At 34.2% G+C, this 22,198-nt stretch overlaps 1 protein-coding gene across 3 annotated transcripts in view; it reads left to right on the forward strand.

Moving 5' to 3' along the window:
- The window catches only part of USP34 (ubiquitin specific peptidase 34), a 317,492-nt gene that overhangs the window by 180,759 nt on the left and 114,535 nt on the right, over nucleotides 1-22,198 (forward strand). For all 3 annotated transcript variants that reach the window (XM_027865141.1, XM_027865140.1, XM_027865142.1), the window contains 8 exons: nucleotides 4,198-4,352; nucleotides 6,651-6,764; nucleotides 8,340-8,439; nucleotides 8,594-8,753; nucleotides 14,186-14,312; nucleotides 14,407-14,554; nucleotides 18,301-18,401; nucleotides 18,986-19,195. In XM_027865141.1, coding sequence (XP_027720942.1) covers nucleotides 4,198-4,352; nucleotides 6,651-6,764; nucleotides 8,340-8,439; nucleotides 8,594-8,753; nucleotides 14,186-14,312; nucleotides 14,407-14,554; nucleotides 18,301-18,401; nucleotides 18,986-19,195 — 1,115 coding nt within the window. The remainder of the gene's footprint in view (nucleotides 1-4,197; nucleotides 4,353-6,650; nucleotides 6,765-8,339; nucleotides 8,440-8,593; nucleotides 8,754-14,185; nucleotides 14,313-14,406; nucleotides 14,555-18,300; nucleotides 18,402-18,985; nucleotides 19,196-22,198) is intronic.

Consider the following 22,198-nt stretch of genomic DNA (forward strand, 5'->3'; position numbering starts at 1 on the left):
ACTCTTGGATCACCAGATCATTTTAGTAAGTCTTTAATTAGAAGATAACTTTAATTTGTATTTGATCTTTTAACCTTACAGTAGAATTTTTATGTCTTTTACACTTTTTAAAGTTTGAAATAATCTTAGCATGTTATTGGGGCTTGGGAGAATTTAATTTTTGTTGTTGTTTTCTGAAAAACAGACATTTTTATTCTGTTTTATTTTAGGTCAAAATTTTCCCTCTCTCTCCTCTCTCCCCCTCCCTCCCCCCTTCTTTCCCTAATGAGAAGACAAGACCTATCACAAATATGTATAGTCATGGAAAACAAATTTCCTCATTAACTATGTTTAAAAAAAAAAACAAGAAAAAGAAAAAAGTATCCTTCAGTCTTTACTCTGAATTGATCATTTCTCCATCTGGAGATGCAGTGTATATTTCATTATGAGTCTTTGTTAATCAGACTTACTAAGTCTCTAACAGTTGATTATGTATTACAATATAGCTGTTATTGAGTAGATTGTTCTTCTCTTTCTGCTTCCTTCAGTTTTCATCAGTTTTTACAGCTCTTAGCAAATTTTTCTGAAATAATTTCTTACAGTACAATAGTATTCTTTCACAATCATAAGCCATATTGTTCGGCCATCCCGAAATAATAGGCAACTCGTTAGTTTCTAATTCTTTGCCACTCCTAAACGCCTGTTATACTTTTATACATAAAGGTATTTTCCTTCTTACCTTTGATCTTTTTGGGGTATAGCCCTAGTTAGCAGAATTGCTACATCAAAAGATATGCACAGTTTAATAGCTTTTTGGGAATAGTTTCAAATTGCTTTCCAAAATGGTTGGACTAGTTCACAGTTCCACCAGCAACAGTACATTAGTTTAACTGTTTTACTCCATTCTTTCCAGCATTTATCATTTTCTTTTTCTGTCATCTTAGTTAATCTAATATGTGTGAAATGATACCTCAGGTTTTAATTTGTATTTTTCTAGTTTTTCAAGAAATTTTTTTCTTATTTCTTTCTTAATTGATAGCTTTGATTTCTTTCTCTGAAAACTGCCTTTGGACATTTATCATTTTGGGCATATTGTAAAATATATTGTTTGAGGCCTGGTCTACTCTTGAATTTGCCTTGAGACCGACTACTGGCAGTACCACTTACTGGAGCCATAAGTTCTTGGAATTACCTTCCATTATTAGAGCACTATGGATAATTGTGCTATAAGTGAAAAGAATCAGTATTTGAGACCTCTTATCTTAAGCTATGATCACTTTTAGAAACTAAGTTTTATTCGAACTTTTTGCTTTTAAATCATAGTCATTAGTGGATACAGTGTCTGCCTTGAACGCCCTCTTGTAATAATAAATCCAATCAAGCAGAACTCAGGTCACAATTTAATTATTAATCCCATTTATATAGCCCTTTACAATTTACGTAGTGCTTTCTTCACAACACTCCTTTTACATTAGTAACAGAGTATGATCTTTACCCACATTGTGTACAGGAGATAGCAGACTTAGAGAAATAAAATCGCTTGCCCCAGATCACGGAGCTAGTAAAGTTATCAACCAAGAGATAGGTATCTTTTGGTAGATATCATGACCACTTATGTATTCTTATATGACATTATAAATATTGTTTGAGAGGTTCTTGGGCTTGATGCAGTCTGGGTAACCTGTAGCATCTAGAGGACCTCCCTGTCACAGGTTCTTAACCTGTATCCATTTGCTTGTTTTAAAAATATTTTTATAACTATTTCAATATAATTGGTTTTCTTTGTGATCTTTTATGTTTTATACATCTTAATACATTTTTTTCTGAGAAAGGGTCCCTGGACTTCACTAGAGTTTGCAGGGGCATAGCAGGGAGGAAGGTAGAGTATGACTCAATAAAAGATTTAAAAACTGGTCTTCAGTGAAATCTTCATCTTTTAGACTTTCTACTGAACGTCTTCCACAATGATAGCATATACATCTTTTTCATGCTTTGCTGGACATCAGTAATATCAGAGGATAATCAAACCAAATTATCTCTTGTTATATCATTCATGGAATTCTGTATGATTTTGAACTAAGCCTGAGAAATTTTTTGTTGGATTAGAACATTTAAGACGGTATTTTGCTCACTTAAATGCATCTTTATAGTCAACAAAGATTAAACAGAATTGGTTTTTGTATTCTTTAAGTCAATTTTGCAGCTATGCAGTTGTGGTCTGTTGTAGGAAATTGATGACAGAAACTTGCATGGTTCCTGTTCCCAGTCCCTAAAGGATGCCCTTTAGATTATTCTGTAGCATTTATCAGAAAGAGCAGAGTTGACATGTGTATTGGTATTTGTTGATATTTCCTCATTTGTCTTCTTTGAATAATAACATGAGAACTTTTTTCTAAGCATTCAGTATCCCTCCTTCTTTCAGATACCTTCTGATACATTATCCATTAATGCCCTCAAATTGTACTTCCTATTATAAGGATCTCCTATACAGATAATTGATTTGGTCTAACTACTCTTTTCATCTTTATTTTCTTTAATGTAGTTTCTGTTTTCTAATGCAATATAACAGGGACTTTGGTGTCCAAGGATGATGAATCCAGTATAATTAAATTTTAATAGAAATTTTTGCATTCCATTTTTTGTCTATTCATTGCCCTTAAGTTTTTTTCTTGAAAGCCTTCAAGTTGGTCTCTTGCCAAACTTATTTTCCCTTCCACTACTTCTCACTTGTATCAGATCATATTCTTCATAATCTGCCATCATCCTGAAGTATAAAATTTTACAAAGAAGTTAATCAGTTTATTATAGAACTAGTGCTATCTTTGGCTGCCGTATTTCTCCACTTCATGAAGAGATCAAGGGTTTCTTAGCTAAGGTAATATCTTTATTTATACATTCATGATATGTAGGCATGAGGCAGCTTTATCTCTTTTCTTATTCCTAACTCAAATTTCTTGTCATCCTTCTCTATTCTTCCTCTTTGGTCCCCTTCTTGTCATCTTCTATTCTTTGAAGTCATTGATTATTAATACTTATGTAGATTTTATTTGGAGGGTCTTAGAAAACCAGGGTTTAAGTAGCACTTCTGACATTGACTGAATGACCATGGGCATGTCACTTCAGCTTAGCACAGTTCCTGGCACATAATAAATACTTAATAAATCGGTGTTGACTAATAGCTTCTTATCCCTGGGGTCCATGAACCTGTTTTTTCAAATATATTTTACTATAATTGGTTTTCTTTGTAATCCAACGTATTTTATTTTATATATGTAAAAGCGTTCTGAGGGGGGATTTATAGGTTACACCAAACTGCAAAGTGTTTCATGACTAAGAAAAGTTCAAGAGTAGCTGCCCTGAAACGATAAGTTGAAAAGAAGTTGCTAACCTGTTTTGGTAATGGGAGTTTTCCTTATTCAAGAATTCTCTATATCAACAAAATCACAGGTCCAGTTCCTATTCCTTTACCTGAAGAGTTCCCCCTGTCCTTAGACATCAGCAGATGTTGGTGCCTAAGCTGCTGAATTTTTTCCTTGCAGTGTTTTTGCAGATATTTATCATGAGCACTGCTGTTGGAATTTGCTAAATGTCCCATGTTATAATATCTTTTTGTTGCCGTTGAAAGCACCACAGAAACAGAACCAATCATTGGCTTTATTTTCTCCTACAAAAAGAACTAATTGTCTGTCTTTCCATTTAGCTGCAACTTCTCTTCTGGTTTAATTTATAGTAAAAATGATGATAGATAATGATTCAGCTGTCAGTAGACAAGAATCTTATTTTTAGAATACCAGACCTAAGTTAAAGAAAATGTCTGATTACTATAAGGATATTACTTAGCAAGTGGCACTTTCTGCCATGCTTTATAAATTAAAAAAAAATTAATGATGTACGTACACAGTTATTTTGTACTTAAAGGTAATTTATAATAAGGTAAACTGTTAGTTTTATTTAAATATTCTTGAAATAATTTCATTACTATGTTTACTATATTCCTTAAGGCCTCATTAGTGATTCTTGGTCAGTGGATCATTTACTCATATTTTAAGGATCCAGTCAGGCATAAGATATTTTGTGTATCCTTCAGTTTTAGGTATTTGCATATAGGGAATACATTGGAAATGGTTTATGAGAGATATGTGTGTTCATTCCATTTGCATTTCTTTTATGGGAGGAGCCCTCTTATCCATGAAAATAAAAGCTTCTTTTTATATTTAGGGCTAAGTTTAGAACAAGTCGACATTTTGTGGCACTGCTTAGTTGAAGATTCTGAGTGTTATGATGATGCACTTCACTGGTTTTTAAATCAAGTTCGGAGCAAAGATCAACACGCAATGGGAATGGAAACTTACAAACATCTTTTTCTAGAAAAGGTATAGAAATCACTTTAAATGTACATGCTTTTAATTTTTCTCTCACTTTCTAGGATTTTTTCTTATATCATTGTTCTCTAAATTTCACTTTTATTCACTTATTTTCCTTTGTCACATGTTTTTCCACATTTGTACATCTTTTTCATATGCTGTTTTTTTCTCTATTGAAAAAAATGTTCAGTTTACCATTTTTTGTGGTGATTTAATTAACCAAAAAGAAATTATGCATGTGTGTGTATGTGTGTGTGTGTGTGTGTGTATACACATTTTTTCTGAGAATTATCTATTTATATAAAATTGAAAATCTGTATGTTACCAATGTGTGGCAAATGTTGATAAAACTAGAAATATTACTTTGAGGTGAATAAATGTGCTTTACATACATGCTTTTACTTGTAGCAAAGGCACTTATTTTAAATTGCCATTAAAATACCTTTTATTCTTATTAATTATCCATCACAGGAGATCAGTGACAGTTTTTTTTTGTCATTGTTAGTAACAATACTAGTGTAATCTAGTTTTCCAGTTATGATGCCGTTTTGGAACATTAGAGCTCTGATTATGTTATTTTGCTAATATAGAGAATAGAACAAATATGCCTAATCAATTTCATTTGACTGCAAAGCCCACTTCTTTTCCACATGTCCTTGGTTTACAAGCTTCAAGGAACTTCCACTGTAAGAGTGGGGATGTTATTTTAGATGATTTCCTTGTACCTACTAAGTGTACAGTAGCATTGTCTTATTCCCCATATTCTGTTCCTCTAGAAGGGCTGAGTCAGTGATCTTTTTTCAGTTAATGTCTATTAATATTACCTTTCATCATGGTGATGACGAAGAGTTGACTCTAAACATGAATAATAATATTTCTTCCCTCATTTCTCATTTTTGGAGAATCAGGAAATGCTTTCCAGGGTTTTTTAGTAATTCTCACAGGTGTATGTTAAGACAATTAGAAAGATAATTAAGTGCTAGTGCCTTCCAGGATAAGCTTTGACACATCAGTTAGGTGATGTGGTTATAAATTAGTAATTATGGTAAGAGTAGATCTCATCCATCTTCATAATCATCACTGATTTCTGTTCAGAAAATTGCTTCTTTCACATGCATTGTTTGGATTATGTTAAATGTGACTTAAATGTACATTGTTAAACCTTCATCCAAGAGATAAATCCATTTATAAACTATGTTTATGTAATTTTGCTTTGAATACCTAGTAAAATATTTTGGCAAGGACTATTTTAAATTTCTTATTTGTTATGTTACCACCTGAATACACTATTCTTCTGAATTTTTATATTTCTTTTGAGGCTAGGTACCATCTTTAAACATATCTGTGTTCTAAACTTTGAGTCATCCTGAACTTTTCGTTGATTCTGCCTCCATAACATCTCTTATGTATACCATACCTTTCTCTCCATTCATATAGCATCTTTCTTAATTCAGGTCCTTATCACTTCTCATCTGGATTATTGAAATAGCTTTCTAATTGATGATCCTATCTCAGGTATCTCCTTTCTCCAATACATAATCAACAGATGCAAAAAGATTTTTCTAAATTACCACCTGCCCCTGTTCAGTAAATGTTTACAGTATATTTAGTTCCTTTAGTATGTTATATATTTTGCATTTAAAGTCCTTTACAGCCTTGCTCCAGTCTACTTTTCTCACCTTGTTATACACTATGCCCCCATATATACTTTATTGTCCACTCCAGCTGCCCTTCTTGATAAATCTCACATATGATATTCTCATGTCCCATCCCCACGCCTTTGCATAAAACATCCCATTCTTGGAAAATGTTCCCTCCCTACCTCTCCCTCTTAGGATCTCTCTTTTGAAAGCTCAGCTTAAAATTTACCTCCTGTTTCTGGTCATTCTTGATCCTTCTTCTTAGTACCACCCCACTCCCCGACCCTAACCCCTCCATGCCTTGTATTTATTTTCTCAATGATTTTGTGTGTGTGTGTGTGTGTGTGTGTGTGTGTGTGTGTGTGTGTGTGTTGTTCCCCCTAATAAAACAGGTTTTCTTGAGAGCAGTTTCTTGTGTCCTTTGCTCTAGCACAGTGCTTGGCACATAGAAGAAATCTGATTCATGCTTGTTGATTGTTTTTCTTTTTATCTCTGTTGCCTTGTATTTCACTTATAAAATGCTTATCAGATTGAATCACCATAATCTCAACAGATGATTGTCTTGTTTTTTTTTTTAGTGGTTTATTGTCACCAATATTCTCTTCTAGATAATTTGAAATAAAAATTTATGAATTTTATTACATTAAGATATCTTTATTCTATTTAGATGCCACAGCTAAAACCTGAAACTATTAGTATGACTGGTTTAAACCTGTTTCAGCATCTTTGCAACTTGGCACGACTGGCTACTAGTGCATATGATGGTGGCTCAAACTCTGAGGTATGGCTTTGGGAACTTCCCTTTAAGTGTATACTTGCTTGTTTTTCTATACCTATTTTTATTAAGATCTTTCTACATAATTAGGAAAAATTCATTTTCCTATCCACTGATATCTTTCTCTTTCAAAATTTTGAACTAGATTTAGTAGGAATCTTTATTATTAAAACCTTGCTAAGATTTTAGTGTTCCTTGTTCATTTCTTAAAGATAGTTCCTTTTATAGTTAAGGTGGCACTAAAACATTTTCTGTCAAGAGCCATAGAAATTTCTGACATATTGATTAAAGATGTATACAAGGCATGATTTTAATACTTGGATAATCCTTCAATTACATTTCATTATGCTGCTGCCATTTCTTTGGAATCTTGTCATATCCAAGTCATTTCATGGTTGTTGGCAAATACTTGTTAAACCTAGACAAATTATTCTAGTCTATAAGTGGCTATTTGGATTACAAGTTTATGAACTTTAACCAGCTTCAGATATGTAGGCAAATCGTCTTCTCAGATCCCAGAGGTCCTGTCATTTACCCTAAAGAAGTCAGGAGAGTTGTCAAGTTCACATCTACTGTCCTGTTTTGCCCAGGGCAACTCCCTGACCTCTCATTAAATATTAACCTTCTTTTATAGAAATCTCATTATGTAATAAAATTGATTGGCAAGTTTTGGTTGATTTCTTTTATAGACCTTAGTGCTCTACATCACTTCTAAAAAGAACAATTAGCAGATATTGAATGAGGGAGGTACAAGGACGATCTCTGATTCTTTTTGCCAGTGTTTTCCCTAGTATGTGTTCCTACCTCTGCCTCTTTGTATTCTTGTTCTTTTGGATTAGGTTCTTGATCATCACTGTCTTTTTGAACTTTAAGCACATTATTATTTGTACTTATTTATTCAAGCTAACCACAAAAGTTTTAGTTAAGTAATAGCTCTTCTGTATAGATTGTATTTTTGCTCATCTGAGAGTAAGTCGCAACCATTTAAAACCTTATTGCTGCTACCAGAAGAATCAATTTGTTTTTTATATTTCTCACAAAGATTCCTAACTTCTCTGACTGGTTCTAGTTACAATTTCATTTTGTTATTTCTAGCATCGGGATAATTGACAGTAGTCAGTTAGAACTCTATGTAGTTAATGAAGTACCCATAGTGAGTTGATTGAAGATTCCTATGGTGGTTTGTTTTTGGATTATGTTAAAGTAAATACTAAGTTTTAAAAACTTCTGTATGTGACATAATGGAAGGCTTTCTGCAGTATATATAAATTTTTTTTTTTTTTTGCTAAACCACTGTCAGATTATACCTGTGTGCATTGATTTGTTTCTAGCCAGACCAACTTCTCTAGCTCTTGCATTAAAATTCAGCTCTAAGTTAGAATTTTATTAGACATATATAGAAAACTTTGTATTACTTAAACATATACATTCTAAGTCATTAAAATACCTAACACAGGCATTATTCACAACTAATAGACCATAATTGACCACTTGAGAAAGTATTAATATTTTTAATGCCATGAGATTTTATTTTGTTGTTGTCAGAGTAGTTTGACAAATATGTCACATTTCTCTCTATAGCTATGTGGTATGGACCAATTCTGGGGCATTGCTTTAAGAGCACACTCTGGTGATGTTAGTCGGGCAGCTATTCAGTATATCAACTCCTATTATATTAATGGTAAGAAATTTAAGCTATATTTGTAATACTGTCTAAAATGAAGTGGACAAAAATGTGTTCTGTTTTATATTTGGCAATTTTTCATAGTTTTGAAGGTAGACACAGCTTTTTTTTTAATTCATGTTTTTGTTTTTTAAAAAAATTCCGGTTTCAGGTAAAACAGGTTTGGAGAAAGAGCAAGAATTTATTAGTAAGTGTATGGAAAGCCTTATGATAGCCTCTAGCAACCTTGAACAAGAATCACATTCAAGTCTTACCATTATTGAAAGAGGACTTCTTATGTTGAAGACACATCTGGAAGCATTTAGAAGAAGGTAATTTTTCAATAACACATTTCATCTAATTTCATTTTTTTCTTTATATTGTATACATATACAAAAATAATAATATCTTAGATCAAATGAAAATTCATGTGAAATAGAAACCATGATTATATAAACTGCATTAGTAATGCTGATTCTTTTGTTGGCAAATCTTTTTTCGTTTTCTCTAGGGTGGAAAAGAACAGTAGTTCTTGAATCATAGGACCTACATTCAAAATCTACTTCTAATGTTTATTGCCTTGTGTGACCACTCTGGACCTTTCATAAGTCCCTTTTAACTCTTTAACTATGGTCCTGTTTATGGACTTCAGCATTTAAAAGTATTGTAAACCTTTTAATAATGAATAGGCAGGAGGAGCACTTCTTTATTCCAGTTATGGACTTTGTAGGCAATTTTCATTTTTCAAAAACTTTCATTATAGATTGTCTCTAACCGAAAGGGAGAAGATGAATGAGAAAAAAAATCATCTAGCTGCAGGGACATATTTGAATATGTCTTCAGCAGCAGAATTAAATATACCCACACAATTCCAAGAAAGAATATTGACTGATTTCCTTTGCTGTTTTCCTCCTAAAATTGTTGATAATGTTTTCCATTTATATTTCAGGTCACTGTAGAAGAATGACCAAAATATTCAGTGCTAGTCAGTATCTTTATAATTTAGATCTTCATTTTGTTCAGTGCAAAAATAAAATATATTGACACTAATGAAAATATTGGATAAAAGAACATATAAAGAGAGTGCTTTTATTAAGAAATTTTATTTCATTGAGTATGGATAAGTTAACTATTAAGAATAACATTAATAATAACATTCATAACCATTAAAAATGACTTCTTTCAGGCAGCCAAGACTTAAATATTAATTTATTAAAGTACCAAACATTTTCATAATTCTAGATTTTATCTTTTTAAAAATATGCCAGTTGCTGAACAATGTTATTTGAGTAAGTGAAAATTATTTGAAAATTAGTACTGGGAGAAGGAGTTGTGGAGTTATCTTGGGGAACTACAGTAAATAACAGATTCCAACACAATAATAAGTTAAATTTTTCTTTAAAGGAACTCTTTCTGATAGATAATCCATTGCCTCATAATGTTTTAACAGAGTTAAAAATATTTTTTCATAAAATTGTATATCGATTAAAATTCTGTACTTTCGTTAAAGTATTCTCTGCACAAGTGTTCAATGGTTACTTTCTAATTTATTAATGAAATAGTTCGCTGTAGCAACCTAGATATTTAGAGTACATTTTGTTACACTTTATTCGTGTAGCTAATAGAATTTAATATCTGATTTGGGAAAGCTTAGAAAATAAAGGCTTGAATTAGATAATGTCTAAGGTCCCTTTCCAGTTTTGAATCTGTAATTTTTATAGTCCTGTTTTATTTAAATCCTATGTTCTGTGAAACTACAACTTCATTACTTTGAAAACAGTTAAATATTTTCTTTTACAAAACATACCATGAGCTATTATTTGATATAATTAACATTGTTGGAGTGATTAAAAAGGTGTCATAATTCAGAATGCCATTTATTTTGGGTATTTTCATAATTCACTTTCTACTACAATAAGATAAAGAAGTCATTTTATGTATATATTTCTTAAATAATAATGAATAATAATTGACTGCAAAATGTAGGGAATTCCTGCTTAGTTTCGTTTCCAGTTGTTACATTTATCTTTAAAAACATAACGACCTATAGCAGTGATGTCAAAGTCAAATAGAAATGGTTCTCTGCGGGCCACATATCGAGCTAGAAAATCACAAATTAACATCATCCATTTGATTTCATATTTCTCTTTTTAATTTGCTAAATATTTCTCAGTTACGTTTGAATCTAAATTCAGCTTGCACTAGGCCCTGTGAGTTTGACACCTCTGGCTTATAGTGATTATAAAATATTGAATATCAAGGCTCTCTTTAACCATGTATCAAGTGCTCACTTTGTCAGGCATTGTGTTAAATTTTCCAGGCACAAGACAAAATTAAATAGCCTGTGCTTTCAAAAAACTTAATTTTATTGAGGAAGGAGAGCATATTCATAAAAAAATATTTAAAATGCATATGAATAAATACAAAGTAAAATTTTGGGGTAGTAGCAAATCCGAAAAGGTTTTATGTAGAAAATGATACTTGAGCAATATTTTGAAGGAAACTATATATTCTGTGTGAAAGGTGAGATGGAAAAGCATTCCAGGCATAGGGAGCCGCTTGTGCACATGTGGAGTATCAGCAAATAACATTTTCTGTATGATTTGTAGTAAAAATCATTTTCTGTATGATTAGTAGTAAAAAAAAAAGTTTGTTTTCCTGGACTACAGAATGTAAGAATTTGAGATAATGTATAACCATGGTTAGATTTGTTGGGTACAGGTTATGAAGGGCTTTTATAGATAAACAGAAGCCTAATATTTGATCCTGGGGTAATAGGTAATAAGAATCGGTTGGAATTTTTAAAGTAAACTGTTGGAAAACTACTTCCTTGTTGAATTTAGAATGGATTAGAGAGAGGAGGTACTTCTGGCATGGAGACTAATTAGATGATGTTTCAGCATTGGGTTATGAATGAGAGTGGTGACTGTGACTAGATTATAAAGGACAGGTATGAGATGTGGTGGTGGAGGTTGAAATGACAAGATTTGGCAAGTTACATGGGGTGTAGAAGGGATGAAGATAACAAGATAACCATGTTTTTCAACATGGGTTTGAGATGTCCACAAGATAGACAGTGTGAGTTATCAAGGAGGCAGTTAGAGATAGTGTGACTAAAACTTTGGAGAAAAACTAAGGCTGGATATGTAGATTTGGATATATGATTTGAGATGATAATTAAACCTCTGGTGGCTGATTTGGTTAGCAAGTGAATGCTAGAATATAGGAAGACTCAAGCAGGGCCCAAGACTGAGCCTCCGAGTATGCCCAGGTTTATGAGATGTGATATAATTGAAGAACCAGTAGAGATAACAGAGGAGAGGTCAGTTGGGAGAAGCAAGAGGAGAGCAGTGTCAGATGCTGCTTAAAGATCAAGAAGCCTGAGCCCTGAGAAAACATCATTAGGTAGAACTTGGAAAATGAGATTGGAATACAAGTGATGTTTTGAGGGACAACTGAGTGACAGAGGGATTGGATGGGATGAGGAGGAAGACAAAAAAAAAGAGGTATAAGCTATAGGGCCACATGAAGTGATAGATTATGATCTGTTGGGATTTCAAAGCTTTTGACATTGAAGTACTTGTGGGGCATGACTGTCAGTAAGCATTAAGTGCCTGCTTTTTGCCAGGCACTGGAATGAACGATCTCTGGGGATACAAGGAAAAGAAAAACAAAAGCTCACAATTTAATGGCAGGGACATATAAACAACTACATACAAACAAACTACATGTAGGAAAAATAGGAAATAATCAACAGAAGGAAGATATTAGATATAATAAAGAGATATTGGGAAAATCTTCATGTAGAAGGATTGATTTTAGCTGGGATTTGAAAGAAACCAGGGAAGCCAGGAAGGAGAACATTCCAGATGTGGAAGGGACAGCCAGTGAAAATGCCTGGAGCTATGAGATGGAGTGTCTTTTTGAGCAGTAACAGGGAGGCCAATGTGACTAGATCAGAGTGCAGGGGAGATGTATGGTAGGGGGAGATGTGGTACAAAGGGGTAAGGTGTAAAAGTATGAGAAGAACAAGTAAGGTGGGGGGAATGGTGAGGAGTACATAATGAAGTATGTGATGAACATTTCTGTTTCATTCTGGAAGACAGAATCAAGAATGTAACCAACTTTGTTTACACTTGATGCTGAGTTAGGGAATAGGGCACAGGAATTGAGAAGTTTGAGGAATTGGTAATTATTAGGGGATTTGAGAGGCCATGAAGTCCCTTAGTATAAGGATGGGAGTTGAGTTGGAGAGTACTATGGACATGTTACTGAAATTCTTTAAAAAGGAGGAAGAATGCCATGGAAGTAAATATCCACTACTAGAATCTTGATTAGATGATACATTTGAATGATGTGAACATGAAAGAAGGAGAGGTTCTTAAATGATCACAGCAAAAAGAGAGTCTGGAAGTGGGTGTGAATATGAACTGATGTGACTACTAATTAAAATTTTCCTGACTGTTTTGTAAATTTAATTATTAAATACATGTAGCACCATGGGGTATACTTTGTTTTATGTTGATAGAAACTAAAGGTAGACTTTCTTTTTTCAAAAGGTTCTTCTACCCTAGAAGATGAATTAGAAATCTCATAAAAGACTTTTTCTACAACAAATATGCAACAGTGAAGTTAAATAGAAATTTAATTACTGGCTGACCTATTTAACAATGCAGTTCTTCCTCTCTAGCTCTGCTAATAGATATTTGATTGAGGATCTCTCCAAGACAATATCCACTCATTCCCCTTGGTTTCTGTTACATGTGATATTTGTTTTAGATATTGATTATCTGGACCTATGCTTTAATTCCCTATATTTAGTTGCCTTGAAAGCTGAGTTATGGGCAATATTTAAAAAAAAAAAGTTTCTGTACACCATTTTAAACTTGGTAATATATATGGGGTGTTCTACAAAGATTTCATTTTGAAGAACTAAGATTTTATTCATGTGGTTGTTTCTGCGTACCAATGCAGATCAAGAACCCTCCATAACTTAAAGGAGACGTTTTGAGTTTATGGTACAAAAATTTGTCAACTGGTAATGAATGCATTTTGTGGCATTGAGCTTCTCAAAATTTACTGAGGTCAATTTTAGTAGGACAGAAAATGCTAAAGCCTTTCTAGTTCAATAGAAGCTAGCTGACTTTATGCACTACTGGCCTATCCGCTGGGAAAACCCACTTATAATGTGATTATAATGGATAGTTTTTACCTATTTTAAAAAATAAAACTTTTCTATTACTTTTGCCTGTATGGACTATTTTCTATGTCAAATTTATTTTTCTCCTGAAGAAATAAAATAGCAGGTCAAGATTTTGCTTTTTGTGCCAATTTACAGAGTATTCAGTATAGGCCACCATCCCTCTTGCCCATTATGGTGATGGTAGAGGTAATCTTTCATTTTTTTTAAATTGAGATTTCATTTCTAATAGTTTGTCTCTAAAAAAAAAATGTTTGGGAACTAGAACCATTTACATGTATGTGTGTACTTGCATGTATACATAAATTCCTTGTATATATTTAGTTCATTAAATTTGAATTTGAGTTTGAAAATCAGTATTTAAATTTAATTTTGATTAAATGGTGGCATAGACTAAACCAAAAGGTATTTAATAATAAGTTACCATTTATGTAGCATGTTAAAGTTCACAAAACACTACATATTTTGTCTTATTTTATTCTGTCAATCAACAAATCAATTTTAAGAATTTTTATACAACAAGAAAATAGAAATAATATTCTATATGGTCTTTGTCTGTTTTAGGTTTGCTTATCATCTGCGACAGTGGCAAATTGAAGGCACTGGTATTAGTAGTCATTTAAAAGCACTTAGTGACAAACAGTCATTACCACTAAGAATTGTATGTCAGCCAGCTGGCCTTCCTGACAAGGTAATCACACATTTGATTCCTAAATTAATATTATTTCCACATGCAAGTATTTGTTCTTTCATATTTTTTAAATTGGCCATATTTTGTATTTCAGATGACTATTGAAATGTATCCTAGTGACCAGGTAGCAGATCTTAGGGCAGAAGTAACTCATTGGTATGAAAATTTACAGAAAGAGCAGATAAGTCAACAAGCGCAGCTTCAGGAGTTTGGTCAAAGCAGCAGAAAGGGAGAATTTCCTGGTAAGTGGCAGTTCTGATGATCATAATCTCTTTTTTCTTCTCTCAAAATTGATGGAGCCCACATCCCACTGGCTGGTCATCTGTGGGGATCTTGCTCAGCTCAACTTCCCAGGGAACGTAGGCAGAATTTCCAACTGTCCTGTTTGAAAGCCTACAATCAAGTGATGTGAATAGCCAAACTAAAAGCAAAACCAGTTTATTAGTAGACCAAAGAAGAAATACTTGTTGATTGTAGCTTCATCTTCATAGGATACAGATTTCTTTTTTATAATTTTTTAGGCTTATGTGGATTATATAGTCAATCAGCAGGATTCATTTATATTAGATAAGTTAAACCTTTCACAGGGAAGGGACAGTGCTGCAATTTTAAAATGACATTAAGAGAAAGAATCATTCCAGGGAAAACATGGGGGGACATCTGGGGAACTATTTGGAGTGCAACTAGTAGGATTGGTTATTAGAATGTGAAAAGATTCCTTCTTCAAGGGCAGGGAAGAAGAGGAAGTGATCAAATACTTTTATAACAATTGTCAAAAAAGTCCATTTGATTTAGGACTAAAATTTATTGACTTAATCATAAGAGAAAGCTACAGATGTCTCTTCACTAAGGATACCAGATAGTTTTTTCAGCAGTGGGTGAGTTCCATAGTTTTTGGTGTCCTCATATAATTTATTATATTTATTTTCCCTCACTTCCTTGAAAAGTTTCTAACACATCTTTTATAGAATTGAAACTATTAATTCCTTGCCAGAATAAAAAGCAATTTCATCCACATTTTTTTTTTTTTGTAGAGCTTTTTGGGAAACTATTCACCAATACATTTCTAAACATAACTGTGACAAAAACCACATAAATTTAAAGTTGTTAGGGATCTCAGCCACCAGTTAGTCTAACCACTATGCAGAAGGGATCCCCACTATACTATGATAAATAGCACTTTATATATTATACCTGACATTTGGTCATTCAGCTTCTGCTTGAAGATCTCTCCAGTGAGGGAGACACCACAGACTCTCAAGGCAACTCATTGCATTTTTGGTTTTATGTAAACATTAGAAAGTTTTTCTTATTGTTAGGCCCAAACTTGCCTCTTCACAGCTTCTACCCACGGTTTTAGTGATGTTCAGTGGGCCTTAGAACAAGACTAATTTCTTTTTCATACGAAAGCTTTTCAAACACTTTAAGAGAGACATCCTTCCGAAGTCTTTTTTCTGCAGGCTAAATACCCCCAGTTCATTTAATGAATCTATATATTGTTATAGAATCTGGTCTTAAAGTGTCCTTCACTATTCTGGTTGCCTTTCTTTTATTATTCTTAAACTATAGAATCCCCAATTGAATATAGTTCTTTGGAAATGGTCTGACCAGGACAGAGCACATAGGGATTTTCACCTTCTTATTCCTGGAAATTATGCCTACCTTGAACCCTGGGGCAGTTAGGTGGTGCTGTGCCTAGAGTGCTGGACTTGGCACCCAGAAGACCCAAGTTCAAACCTGACCTCAGACACTTGCTGAGTGACCCTGGGCAAGTCACTTGACCCTGTTTGCCTCAGTTTCCTCTTCTGTAAAATGAGCTGAAGAAGGAAATGACAAACCACTCCAGTATCTTTGCCCAGAAAACCCCAAATGGAGTTAGAAAGAGTCAGACACAACTGAAACAATTCGGCAACAACAAAATGCATCTCTTATTGTAGCCCAAGATTACATTAACTTTTTGACTGTCACATCCCATTGCTAATTCATATTCAACATGAAGTTCATTAAAACCCCCGGATCTGCTTTCTTCTAAGACTTCCCCATCTTGTACTTGTGAAGCTGATTTTCTGAACCAAGTTTCATACTTTACATTTTTTCTAGTTGAATTTAATATTTGTAGATTCAGCCCAGTGCTTTAGCTTGTCAAGAACTCTCTGGATTCTGACACTATTATGCATCTGTAAGCTGCTGTTGTATCATTTTTAAGCTTAAAAACATTAAACAGCCGAGAGCCAAGCAGAAGTCCCTGGGACCTCCTGATGATGCTCTTTGATGAAATTAATCTTTATCATTGATTTTTGGGAAAGAGATCATATGCTTTTATTTCAGATAGGAATGAGTCAGCTAGGTGGTGAAGTGGATCCAGTGTTGGAACTTGGAGTCAGGAAGCTAATCTGAGTTTGACTTCTGCCTCAGACATTTGGTAGCTGTCCCTTAATCCTGTTTAGCCTCATTTTCTTATTTGTAAAATGGAGATAACAATTGTATTTACCTCAAAAGGTTGATGTAAGGATCAAATGAGATAGCATATTTTAAAAACTGCACACCATAAAGTGCTATATAAATGCTAACTAGTTATTAATGTGGAGTGATTTTTTTTTTCAATGTAGGTACTCTTCTCTATTATTTCTCTCCAACACTTAGATGATTTCATTAGTTTCTTTGAACAGAAAATAATTTTCTAGCCAACATTCTAAAGACAAGTCTTTTGCAGTTTGTCTAGGTTGGTCCATGTTTAAGGAACATGGAAAAGGAAAGAGGATAGATTGAAATTATTCAATAAAATAAAGCATTTAAATTCTTCTCAAAACAAAGAGGAAGAAGTGGTAGAAAATAAGCAATAAGCAACATTTAGCTATGCAAAGTACACTAGTTTTTCTTAGCATTACTTTTTATTCAAGGTCCTGATCCTCCTTTGTGATCCTGATCATTTCTTTATGTTTTCTAAACTTCTTGATATTTCTCCCTTTTTCAACACTGAACCCTCCACTACTTCTTGTAGTGGAACACTTGCTCAGGATGCTAAAATAATAAGTAGCATCAATGCAGGAGAAGATTCTTGCCTGTAAAATGAAGAAACCTAGACTAGATAATCTCTAATGTCCCTTCAGGTTTTTATATTATGAATATATATAATATATATAAGCATCCAGGGATTGAATAAAATCTGAGGGTCTTGGTTGCAAGAATACAGATTTTAATAATGATATTGATAGAATTTCATGGATTTATTTATTGGGCATGTGAATTTTTTGTGCTGTGAATATTGATACTGTCATTTCCATTGTATTTCTTGTTTGGTTGCTTTTTTTTTTTTAATATATATGTTCCTTTGACTTGAGTATGAAGAAATTTTAAAAAGAGTTTCAAATTGGCCCTTCAGAGATGACATTGCTAGTTCTTTTCCTCTTTCATGCCTGTCTCAGTCACATACCCAGCTTTTCTTTCTCTCTCTCTCTCTCTCTCTCTCTCTCTCTCTTTCTCTTGCTCTCTCTCGTCATGGCACTATTCCTTTTACTTCTGTTTCTGATTTCTAGAGCTCATTCCTTTGTCTTTATCGCCTACTATTCATTACTGTCTATGCCGTAAAACCTGGTTTGCTTTTTGGTTAGTATATCCCTTTTCTTTAGATTGGTGTAAGAGGAAGGAAGTGGCAGTGGGGGAGCAAATTATTTAACAACTGGAAGCCTTCCTTACTCTACTCATGAAATGTTTGTGATTCCTATCTATAACTGAAAGCAGTTGTAGGATTATTTAGTTATACTGGCACTTCCAGAAAGCTGTTTTGTAATTGCTTATCCCTCAGATATCAAAACATTTACAAAAAAGCATCATTAACACACTGTCTTTTACTTTCACATTTTAGGAATAGAATGCATTAAATTTAACTGTTTATAGTCTTGATGTTTCTTGCTCTCAGTACTCTTTGAAATAGATAATTTAAAAATATAATTAAAAATGTTTCCTGATTTGTTTGCATTTTTTCAAGGTGGTCTTATGGGGCCTGTTAGAATGATTTCATCTGGACATGAACTAACAACAGACTATGATGAAAAAACACTTCATGAACTGGGATTTAAGGATATGCAGGTACTCATTGTAAAAGATATTTTTAAATTTTCATGGTATGCTTATTTTTATTTTCATGGATTTGTGGAGTGTGGTTTCTGGTAAATTCTGCTGAATTTGTTATCATGCCTATTTAATATTTTCCTCTTGGAAAGATGTTATATTGCCACAGAGATCTATGTCAGAAACAGCTCTCTGACTTTGTACTGCTAAAGCGTAGCCACCTTCTATTTTAGCTGTAAAATGGCACCAGATAGGTGCCTTTATTAAAATAACATTAAATTTTTAAATAAATGATACAACCAAGGTATAAATATTTAACTAATAGGCTGCTTATTTGTTAAAATAATGTTAGCCATTATATTTTATTGTATTGCACTATGAGCATAGTACTGTAGGATACCTCAAAATGAGAGAAAAGTTTAGTCCTGTTTTTTTTTCCAAACAAGTGCAGTTTATTTCATATACCCATTTTCAGTCTTTTTAAAAACCATGCAAAAAAAATTCTCTGTACTGTATTTATAAACTTTCAGAAAATCAACATTTAACACACAGACCACAAAATGGAAATGATGATTGTTCCTTTCTACCCCCTCCATTTCTAGATGGTATTTGTGTCATTGGGAGCACCAAGACGAGAACGGAAAGGGGAAGGTGTTCAGCTACCAGCTTCTTGCCTCCCACCTCCTCAGAAGGACAACATTCCAATGCTTTTGCTTTTACAAGAGCCTCATCTTACCACTCTGTTTGATTTATTAGAAATGCTTGCATCATTTAAACCTCCTTCTGGAGAAGTGACAATGGAAGATATTGAGGTAATTAATTCAGTTTTTTGTTGCATGGGACTTTGAAATTATTTGGATTTGGAGAAATTTTTTTTCTCCATATTTTTAATTGCTTTAAAATGAGAAAAATATGTAGCTGGCTGCTCATACTTCCCTTGTATCAATCTGCTTGAATTTTTTCCTTAATTTTTCTAGAAATACAAGAGTTTTCCTAGGTCATTAGTTTGCTTTATTAAGCAGCATCTATAGAATAGTTTGTGAGCCATGGAAAATTACCAGTAAAGCTAAATATAAGTACAGTTATTTCATGCTATAGAAAGAATAGGGGCAACTAGGTGGTGCAGTGGATAGAGCTCTGGCCTTGGAGTTAGGAGGACCTGAGTTCAAATCCAGCCTCAGACATTTGACACTTACTAGCTATGTGACCCTGGTCAAGTCACTTAACCCCAATTGCCTCACTAAAAAAAAAGGCCAAAAAAAAAAGAATATTAAATATTTTCCCTCTCATTGATTGGTAGGTCTGTATATGTCTTTCCTATCCTGCTAAAGGGATTCCTTGCACATGTAGTGAGGAACCAGTGAAGCAGCAATTGCTTTCAGATTCTTTACCAGCATAGTTATCATGGTCATGTAGTATGAAATCCTTCTGCTTTAAGTCTTTTCTTTGTCCCATTCCAACTTTTTGTTCCTCCTCCAGTTCACAAGGGTGCTTTACATCCCACCCTTCCCCATTTTTTTTTCTTTCTGTCTCCCTCCATTTATCTCATTTCTCTCTTTTTCAACATCACCCTCTCCTCTCCCTCCCCCTTCTTTTTATCTTTGTCTCCCTCTATCTTTCTTCTTTTTTCCCTTTCTCCCTTTCTTTGGTTCATTCATTCAATAAACATTTACTATACACCTAGTATGTGCCAGGTATTGTGCTAAACACTAGGGGTACAAAAAGAGGCAAAAGACAGTCCTGCTTTAGGGTATTTACAATCTAATGGGGGAGACAACCTGCAAGGAAATTTATACAAAGCAAGCTATATACAGAGTAAATGGGAAGTAATTAACAGAGGGAAGGAACTTGAATTAAGAGAGATTAGGGATAGCTTTTTGTCAAAGGTAGGATTTTAATTGGGACTTACAGGAAGCCGGGGAGATCAGTAGTGATTGGAGGAGGGAGAGTGTTCCAGGCATGTGAGACAATCAGAGAAAATGACCCTAGCTGAGAGATGGAATATCTTGTTCATGGAACAGTCAGGAGACTAGTGTCACTGGAATGAAGAGAATGTATGGGGCAGTAAGGTATTCAAGTATACTGGAAAGATAAGAGGAAGATGGGTTATCAGAGGCTTTGAATGCCAAACTGAGCATTTTTTTATTTGTTCCTGGGGGTAATAGGAAGTCATTGAAAATTATTGATCACTTTAGTGGCTGAGTGGAGCATGGATTTGAGTGGGTAGTTACTTGAAGCAGGCAGACTCACCAGCATGATATTGGAGTGATTAGGTCTTGCACCTGAGTGGGGTCACTGTCAATTTCATGGGAGAGAACAGAACGGATTCAAGAGATTTTGCAAAGATGAAACTGACAGCCTTTTGTCACAGATGGGATTTGGGGCTTAGAGATAGTGAAGAGTCTAGCATGAATTCCTAGTTTCTAGCCTGAGAGACTGGGAGGATGGTGTTGCCCTGTATCGTAATAGGGAAAGCAGAGAAGTTGAGGAGGGTTTAGGGCTATAGATAATGAGTTCTGTTTTAAATACGTGGAGTTTTAGGGGCAGCCAGGTGGAGAAGTGGATAGAGCACCAGCCCCTGGATTCAGGAGGACCTGAGTTCAAATGTGGCCTCAGACACTTACTAGCTGTGTGACTCTGGGCAAGTCACTTAACCCCATTGCCTAGCCAATAAATAAATGAATGAATAAATAAATAAGTGGAGTTTCAGATGTCTACTGGACATTAAGTCTAAAAGGCAGTTGGAGATGCAAAATTGGAGGTCAGTAGGCAGATTGGAGCAGGAAAGGTGGGTTTGAGAATCATCAGCATAAAGCTTGTAATTAAATCCATGATAGATGATGAGATCACTAAGTGAACTAATATAGAGGTAGAAGAGAAGAGGTCCCAGGATAGAACCCTGAGAGCGTGCTATGGAATAGGATTCCGCAAAAGAGACAGAGAAGGAGGGATCAGATAGGTATGAAGAAAAGCAGGATAGCACTGTGTCCTGAAAACCTAAAAAGCGAGTATCGGAGAGTAGAGGGCGATCAACAGTGTCAAAGGCTGCAGAGAAGTCAAGGAGGATGAAGACTGAGAAAAAAGGCCATAGGGTTTGGAAACTAGGAAACCATTGGTACTTTGGAGAGAGCAATTTTGGTGACATTATAAGGCCGTATTGTAAGTGGTTAAGAGGAAAGTGAGAGGAACGAAAGTTCAGGCACCTGTTTTAGATGCATTTAACTACAAAGGGAAGAAGAGTTGGAGGACAATAGGTAGCAGGCATGTAAGGAATAAGTGAGGATTTTTTCAGGATATGAGAGCCATGGGCATGTTTGTAGTCTGTAGAAAATGAGCCAGGGAGAAATTGAAAATAAGTGGAGTAAGGATGACAGAGTAGGCAATCTGTTGAAGATGGGATGGAATGAGATCACTTGAATAAGTAGAGGGCTTAGCCTTGGTAGAGAGTAAGCCCACTTTATCATGTGAGACAGGAGTGAAGGAGGAAAATATGGCAGAAGGCACCTGAGTGATAGGAAATGAGGAAGAAGGTAAAAGAGGGAATGCACAATGAATAGCCTCAATTTTTTCTATAAAATATGAGGCAAAGTTTTCTGTAAAGAGGGTGGGGGTTGGTGAAGCCATGGGAGGTTTGAAGATGGATGAAAAGGTACCTCCTGATTTTTTTTTCTGTAATTCTTAGTCTTAATACTCCTCTTGTTGTCTTAAGTTTCACTTTGTATTCATTCCTCTATTCATACTGTAAATATAACGACTTAAGTAACAAAGTGTTTATACCATAAAGGACACTAAAACTACCACATTTAAATTCCAGT

The sequence above is a fragment of the Vombatus ursinus genome, unplaced genomic scaffold, assembly GCF_900497805.2.
Source record: "Vombatus ursinus unplaced genomic scaffold, bare-nosed wombat genome assembly UNPS02014778.1, whole genome shotgun sequence".
Classification (NCBI taxonomy): Eukaryota; Metazoa; Chordata; class Mammalia; order Diprotodontia; family Vombatidae; genus Vombatus; species Vombatus ursinus.